This window comes from Protobothrops mucrosquamatus, unplaced genomic scaffold, assembly GCF_001527695.2.
Source record: "Protobothrops mucrosquamatus isolate PMUCROS unplaced genomic scaffold, P.Mucros_1.0 scaffold4897, whole genome shotgun sequence".
Lineage (NCBI taxonomy): Eukaryota > Metazoa > Chordata > Lepidosauria > Squamata > Viperidae > Protobothrops > Protobothrops mucrosquamatus.
This window is the reverse complement of record NW_015390784.1, coordinates 12,658-20,488: the sequence shown is the minus strand read 5'-3', so window position 1 is coordinate 20,488 and position 7,831 is coordinate 12,658. Positions and strand designations below refer to the sequence as shown.

The 7,831-nt window shown below is 49.3% G+C and overlaps 2 protein-coding genes across 2 annotated transcripts in view; one reads left to right on the top strand and one right to left on the bottom strand.

Annotated features, from left to right (window-relative positions):
- MEST overlaps positions 1 to 2,960 on the top strand; it is a 10,931-nt gene extending 7,971 nt beyond the window's left edge. Inside the window, exons 9-12 of the mRNA XM_015828785.1 lie at positions 397 to 498; positions 1,054 to 1,130; positions 1,252 to 1,315; positions 2,481 to 2,960. Of these exons, the coding sequence (XP_015684271.1) occupies positions 397 to 498; positions 1,054 to 1,130; positions 1,252 to 1,315; positions 2,481 to 2,598 (361 nt within the window). The 3' untranslated portion in view covers positions 2,599 to 2,960. The remainder of the gene's footprint in view (positions 1 to 396; positions 499 to 1,053; positions 1,131 to 1,251; positions 1,316 to 2,480) is intronic.
- A 1,216-nt stretch (positions 2,961 to 4,176) lies between these two features.
- LOC107299424 (coatomer subunit gamma-2) overlaps positions 4,177 to 7,831 on the bottom strand; it is a gene marked incomplete at its 5' end in the record, with an annotated part of 15,552 nt that continues 11,897 nt past the window's right edge. The window contains 4 exons of the mRNA XM_015828783.1: positions 4,177 to 4,714; positions 5,314 to 5,412; positions 6,512 to 6,650; positions 6,765 to 6,862. Coding sequence (XP_015684269.1) covers positions 4,584 to 4,714; positions 5,314 to 5,412; positions 6,512 to 6,650; positions 6,765 to 6,862 — 467 coding nt within the window. The remainder of the gene's footprint in view (positions 4,715 to 5,313; positions 5,413 to 6,511; positions 6,651 to 6,764; positions 6,863 to 7,831) is intronic.

Sequence of the window (7,831 nt, the reverse complement as noted above, 5' to 3'; positions counted from 1 at the left end):
GCCAACTGGCTGGGGGATTCTGGGAGTTGAAGTCCATTTATCTTAAGGCCAACTGGATAGAGAATTCTGGGAGTTGAAGTCCATTTATCTCAAAGCAAGCCAGCTGGAGAATTCTGGGAGCTGAAGTCCAGCCATCTTAAAACAAGCCAGCTGAGGGATTCTGGGAGTTGAAGTCCACGTCTTCAAGTGTTTGAGGTTTGAGAAACACTGTTCTAGCATCGGGGTCCTCAAATCATCTTCCCTAGAGTCCTAAAAACCGGATTATATTTAAGCCCAAAGAAAGCCATTTGAGTGGGAGAACCGCTCATCAAGAGGATTGACTGGTGTGTGTGTGTGGGGGGAATTGGACTGTGTGAATCCTTCGGTGCCGATCCATCTCGCCTTGAATCCCTCCAGCCTTGCTGAAGTCTTTGGCCCGTACACCCAGCCTTCAGAGGCCGAATTGTGGGACATGTGGACGGCCCTGCGAACAAATGATGGAAACCTCGTGGCAGACAGGTAGGACGTTAAACCCCCCAAATGCAGTTCAGGCAATCCTCCACTGGTTTGTGGGGGGAAAAAAATGTTGTCAATTGCAGGGCTGGCTGGCTAGCTGGCTGGGGAATTCTGGGAGTTGAAGTCCATAAGTCTTAAAGTTGCCAAGGTTGAAGACACCTCCCCCGGTACAGGGTCTCCTATTCGAACACGGGGTTGGACTAGAACAGTGTTTCTCAACCTTGACAATTTTAAGGCATGTGGACTTCGACTCCCAGAATTCCACAGCCAGCATTGCTGGCTGTGGAATTCTGGGAGTTGAAGTCCACATGCCTTAAAATTGTCAAGGTTGAGAAACACTGGACTAGAAGACCTCTGAGGTCCCTTCCAGCTCCTTTATCCTGTAATTCAGGGGTAGTCAACCTTGGCTCTTTTATGACTCGTGGACTTCAACTCCCAGAATTCCTGAGCCAGCTGTGCTGGCTCAGGAATTCTGGGAGTTGAAGTCCAAGAGTCATAAAAGAGCCAAGGTTGACTACCCCTGCTGTAATTGCTCACCCTTTCAACTTTGCTTTGCAGCCTTTTACAGTATATCAACCAGCGGAAGCAACACCGGGACCGCTGGGTTGGGGCTCTGCGATCCACCTCGGTTCCCTGTGAGTAGGACCGGCTAGTCTGACCTTTGATGGGCTTCTTAAGAGCGGGGATTTTTTTTTTAGGACATTTGTTCTCATTTGGGCCTTTGCGTCAAACGTCGTCGCTCTTCCTGTCTTCCAGTGCATCTGATTTACGGACCCCTGGATCCGGTCAATCCTCACCCGGAATTTCTTCGGCTTTATAAGTAAGCTGGGGGGGGGGGCAGAAGGTCTCCCCATCACACTTCAAGGACTCACCCACCAAAAATGTGGCGTCACCCTTTTTCCAAAGCGAAACGGCGTCTTTGCACATTGGTATAGAGCAGGGGTCGGCAACTTTGGCTCTTTTATGACTGGTGGACTCCAACTCCCAGAATTCCTGAGCCAGCCACGCTGAGGGGAAAGGGAGAGGCTTCCATGCTTAGCCATGCAGGCTCAGGAATTCTGGGAGTTGAAGTCCACGAGTCAGAAAAGAGCCAAGGTTGCTTACCCCTGGTATAGAGCAATGGGGTGTCAAATTGCCGTCCCGCGGGCCGAATGCATCACAGCGAAACCACGCACCCACCCCATTGCCGGCAATGGGGGAAAAAGTCACGCTACGACACGACACGTCACGTGATGTTGCGAGTTTGACATCCCTGGTATAGAGTTTCTTGCTTCCAAAGGTGCTTTTTTTTTTTTCAGGAGGCCACTGGACTTTTTTGTTTGTCTCAGAAGACGTTTCGCTTCTCATCCCAGAGGCTTCCTCAGCTCTCACTGGATGGTGGGGAACGGGAGGATTTATACTCCTTGCAGACAGCTGGTCATTTACATTATTTTAGAGACTCGTTGAGGCCTCTTGGAGGCTTATGTGTGTCCTCAGGGTCGCCTGAGTGGTGCAAATGGGCGTGGAGCCTTCTTGGCTGCAGGATGTTTTCTGCCCTGGGTCCCTTCCTGGTTGAAGTGACCCTCTCCAAGGTCCTATCCTATCCTATCCTATCCTATCCTAGTTCCTATTTTCTATTCTATTCCATTCCATTCCATATTTTCTATTCTATTCCATTCCATTCCATATTTTCTATTCTATTCCATTCCATTTTTCTATTCTATTCTATTTCTATTCCATTCCATTCCATATTTTCTATTCTATTGTATTTTATTCTATTCTATTCCATATTTTCCATTCTATTCTATTCCATATTTTCTATTCTATTGTATTCTATTCCATTCCATATTTTCCTATTCTATTCTGTTCCATATTTTCTATTCTATTCTGTTCTGTTCTATTATTCTATTCTACTCTACTATTCCATTCCATTCCATATTTTCTATTCCATTCCATTCCAGTCTATTCTATTATTTCTATTTCTATTCTCTGCTGTTTTTCGACAGGCAGGTGCTTCCCATGTCGACTGTGACGGTGCTGGATGACCACATCAGCCACTACCCTCAGCTGGAGGACCCTCAGGGTTTCCTGAATGCCTACTTAAACTTCATCAACTCCTTCTGAGACGACAAAGAAGACGGACAGAAATCACCCCCCTTTTCTTCTTAGAGGACAATTTTGTACTCTGGAGCAATAGGAGAGGCGTGGGAAGAGCTGATGAAAACTCCGGGCAGCAGTCAAACCAACCTTTCGAAGCAATCTCTCGTCTGGGCGAGTAAACTCAACAGAATCCAGCCGATGGATTGGTGGAGATAGGGGCGGAGGGGGCCTGAAGCCGTTGGCAGGGAGCCTGCCTTTCCCTCCACCCCCCCCCAAAAAAATCCTGACTCTGGAGGATGCAGGGAGAGAGAAGACCAGGTGAATAAGCAGGCAGAAATGAAGACGAGTCCAGCAGGATCAGGCTGATACAGTACTTACAATAGTTCATTTAGTGACCGTTCCAAGTTACAACGGCACTGAAGTGACTTATGACCGTTTTTCACATTAAGGCAGTGCAGGTCGTCCTCGACTTAACATCCACAATTGAGACCAACATTTCTGTTGCTAAGCGAGACGTTTGTAAAGTTGAGTTCTGCCCCGTTTTATGACCTTACCACCGTTAAGTGAATCACTTGTAGACCTTTAGTCACACCGTTGTTAAGTGAATCACTTGTAGACCTTTAATTAGTCAGTGAATATGGCTTCCCCATTGACTTTGCTTGTCAGAAGGTCCGCAAAAGGGGATCGACGTGGCCTCGGGACACTGCGACCCGTTGTAAGTGTGAGTCAGTTGCCGAGCATCTGAAGTTTGATCATGGGGACGCTGGAATGGACGTTAAGGGTGGGAAAACGGTCATAAAGTCATTTTCCTGTGCCGTTGTTAACTGTGAACGGTCACTAAATGAACTGCTGTAAGTTGACAGGACTACCTGTACGGCACCCTTGATGAGCTGCTTTGTCGTCAGTCAGTCTCGTCTCCTTTTCAATTCATTTAAATTGTAAATTTTGGAGCCCAGCTATGCGTTACATAAAAGACTTTTTATTACTCCCCCGGATCCTGGCATTCGCTTCCTATTTGTAACCTCGGATTGTTAAGAGTAAGAATTATTTCCTATGCCGCCTTTTTAAATACCCCAATATCAGGTAGTCCTCGGTTTACGACCACAATCGAGCCTAATATTCCTGTTGTTAAATGAGACATTTCTTAAGTGAGTTTTTGCCCCATTTTACGACCTTCCCTGCTACGTTTGTCATACGGTCATTGATTGTGGCTTCCCCCGTTGATTCTGCTTGTCAGAAGGACGCAAAAGGGGAAATCACGTGACCCCCGAGGAAGCTGCAACCGTCATAAATACGAGTCCATCACTGAGTGGCTGAGTTTTGATCACGGGACCACGAGGACGCTGCAGCGGTGGGAAAAACGGTCGTAAGCCCCTTTTTTCAGTACCGTTGTAACTTAACGGTCACTAAACGAATTGTCGTAAGTCAAGGATTACTTGCTAAGCTAAAACACCCTAAGGTCTCTCGTCATGGTGGAGAACGCGGCTTTTGATCCATCATTTAGTTAAGTTTGAGAGGTCTGGACTTCAACTCCCAGAATCCCCCAGCCAGCTATGGGAATCGGAAGCCCAGGCCTTTTAAAGTTGAGAGACGCCGATATACTGAAGGGGTTTTATTATTCAGACCCATGGAAAAACATCTGGAAGTGCTGAGATAGCCCATTTATTGGTGGCCAATAAAAAAATCCATTTCGGGAACCGCTTTTTTTTTAAAAAAAAAGAAAAGAAAAAAAAAGGACACCCCCCCCTTTTTTTTAAATCTCACCGGCGGCACGGAGGCAATAATTTATATAACCAGAAATGAAGATGGGGCAGAGTTTTCCCTGGCCTCGGGGGGAGAAACGCATGAAAAATGCCCAAAATTCCTTGAGACACGAATCACCATCGAAGGGAATCAGCGAGCGAGCGAATGAACGAACTCAATGTACCGCCGCGGATCCTTGGTTGCGCCTTGCCGAACGGGAGAGGATTCGGGATGGGGCCGCCTCGGGATCGGACGGGTTACGACGGTTAGCCGACGGAAGCCAAGATGACGTCCACGGGGGTTTCTACGATGCTCCGGACGGTCACCTGCATGGTCACGCCGTCGCCGAGAGCCAGTCGGGCTCTGACCAGGACATCGAAGCCGCCTCTGAACATACCTGGAGATGAAACGGGGGCGGGGGGGGAGAGCAAATTGAGAGAAGGTACGCCAGATTTCAAGAGTCCAGAAGCAATGAGATGGCGCTGTCTTAGGGCCTTCCGTGGTCTTCCCAAAGCCATCAATCAATCGTCAACCCATCAGTCGGCCGTAGAGTGTAGTGACGACGGTGCAGGTCTAGAAACCAGGAGACGGTGAGTTCTAATTCTGCCTTAGGCGTGAAAGCCGGCTGAGTGACGTTTCTGCCAATCGCCAGGAGATGGCGAGTTCTAGTTCTGCCTTGGGATAAAAGCCAGCTGGGTGACTGAGCCAACCACTGGGAGACGGTGAGTTCTAGTCCCACTTTAGGCACGAAAGCGCCCTGGGTGAATTTGGACTAATCACCAGGAGATGGCGAGTTCTAGTTCCGCCTTGGGATAAAAGCTGGCTGGGTCACTTTGGGCCAATCACCAGGAGACGGTGAGTTCTAGTCCTGCCTCAGCCATGAAAGCCAGCTGTGTGTGTGTGTGTGTGTGTGTGTGTGAGTTCACGGGGAACCTGGCTGTAGCTGCAGGGAGCTTCAGTATCCTGAACCCCCCCAATTTCCGGAGGGGCTCTTACCTGCCAGGTAGAGGGTGTGGGAATTCTTGTTCTCGGGCACTTTATCCGATCTCTCACAAGGTTGCATGCCGAGGAACTTCACAATGTTGTTCACAGCTTCTACATTGGGGGGGAGGGGGGGTTCAAAAAGAGAGGTCGTCAGTCCTTCCACTGGTCCAGAGTTCGAGACACGGGGATTCAGAAGATTTGGAGAGTTTACCCAGCAGCCCCTGACAAGCAAAGCGGGGGGAGGGGGGGTCCATTGTACTGGCGGGTGAAGACACCCCCTTTTTCCTTGCCATGAGCTGCAAAGAACACCTCGGACCTCCTTTAGAACAGAAGGGACCTTGGAGGTCATCTAGTCCAACCCCCTGCTCAAGGAGGAGACCTTATATCATTTCAGACAAATGGCTGTCCAATCTCTTTTAAAAAAACTTCCAGTGTTGGAGCATTCACCGCTTCTGGAGGCAGGTAGTTCCACTGGTTAATTGTCCTCACTGTCAGGAAGTTTCTTCTTAGTTTTAACTTGCTTCTCTTCTTTAGTCAATTCATAAACTTTGAACAACCACTAAGCAAGCAGTCGTAAGTCGAGGACTACAGGTTGACCGTTCAACGTTTACTGATTTATTAAATTTATTTGCCATCTCATCTCGTTTCAAATTGACTCTGGCAGGCTTATAGCATAAAAAATAATCAAATGTAAATATAAACCCAATAAAGTCACGAAAGAGCCCCCTCCCCCCCCAAAGGAACATAAACGACCCAGATCTGAAGTTCCATCGTCTGGTCCCCAGGAGTGGATGGACTCCCAGAATTCCTCAGCTGCAATTCTGACAGTGAGAACAATTAGCCAGTGGAACAACCTGCCTCCAGAAGCGGTGAATGCTCCAACACTGGAAGTATTTAAGAAGAGACTGGACAGCCATTTGTCTGAAATGGTATAGGGATTCCTGCCTGAGCAGGGGGTTGGACTAGATGACCTCCAAGGTCCCTTCCAACTTTATTATTATTATTATTATTATTATTATTATTATTATTATTATTAATTACTTCAACTCCCAGAATTCCCCAGCCATCACGCTTTAAGATGGGTGGACTTCAACTCCCAGAATTCCCTAGCTTTAGGCTGCACTCCAAGACAACCAAGAATCCTGCCATGTTTTTAAAGATGGTTGAAAGTGCTTTAAAACAGAAACTGAAAGAGCAGCCATCCTCTCACCCTCCAGGCTTTTAATGGTGCTGAGTGCGAATGTCTCCTCCTTCTCGTAGTCATCGCCCACCTCCTCCCAGGCGGCCGCGAAGTTGGGCTTCAGGACTCTCTGGATGTGGTCGGAGAGAGTCAGCTCCAGGTCCTCCAGCTGCGGAAGGGAAGGGCAGAAAGCATTAGGGGATTGGGGGGGGGTTCCTCGACTTATGTCCGCAACTGAGCCCAAAATCCTGCTCCAGCTGACCGCAAACTCCCCAGACCTTACCACGTATTCGTCGTCATAACCGTCATCATCCGGCACGCCGGTGTTGGGGTCGCAGTCTCGAACTGTGAACTTCATGGTGCAGCTAAAGGTGCAGGCCACTAGGGGGAGACAGGGAGAGAAGGTGCAAAGGAGGGTTGATTAACCCGGGGTCGCCAACCCCTGGGACATGGCCCACTACTTTGGCCCAGAGTCACCCAGCTGGTTTTCATGCCTAAGGCAGGACTAGAACTCACCGTCTCCTGGTGATTGGCCCAAAGTCACCCAGCCAGCTTTCATGCCTAAGGCAGGACTAGAACTCACCGTCTCCTGGTGATTGGCCCAAAGTCACCCAGCCGGCTTTCATGCCTAAGGCAGGACTAGAACTCACCGTCTCCTGGTGATTGGCCCAAAGTCACCCAGATGGCTTTCATGCCTAAGGCAGGACTAGAACTCACCGTCTCCTGGTGATTGGCCCAAAGTCACCCAGATGGCTTTCATGCCTAAGGTAGGACTAGAATTCACCATCTCCTGGTGATTGGCCCAAAGTCACCCAGTTGGCTTCTGTGCCTAAGGCAGGATTAGAACTCACCATTTCCTGATGATAGGCCCAAAGTCACCCAGCCAGCTTTCATGTCTAGGGTAGGACTAGAACTCACCATCTCCTGGTGATTGGCCCAAAGTCACCCAGCTGGCTTTCATGCCTAAGAACTCACCGTATTGGTGATTGGCCCAAAGTCACCCAGATGGCTTTCATGCCGTACGGGTCTGGATGGGGAGGAACAGACTCAGGCTCAACCCTTCCAAGACCGAGTGGCTGTGGTTTCCGGCGCCTCGGCATAGTCAGCTGACGCCATCGCTGACTATAGGGGGCGAAACCTTGGCCCCCTCGGAGAGGGCGCGCAACTTGGGAGTCCTCCTGGATTCACGGCTGACTTTAGATGACCATCTGTCGGCCGTGACCAGGGGGGCGTTTTATCAGGTTCGCCTGATTCACCAGTTGCGGCCTTTTCTGGACCGGGACGCCTTACACACAGTCACTCATGCTCTTGTCACCTCCCGCCTGGACTACTGTAACGCTCTCTACATGG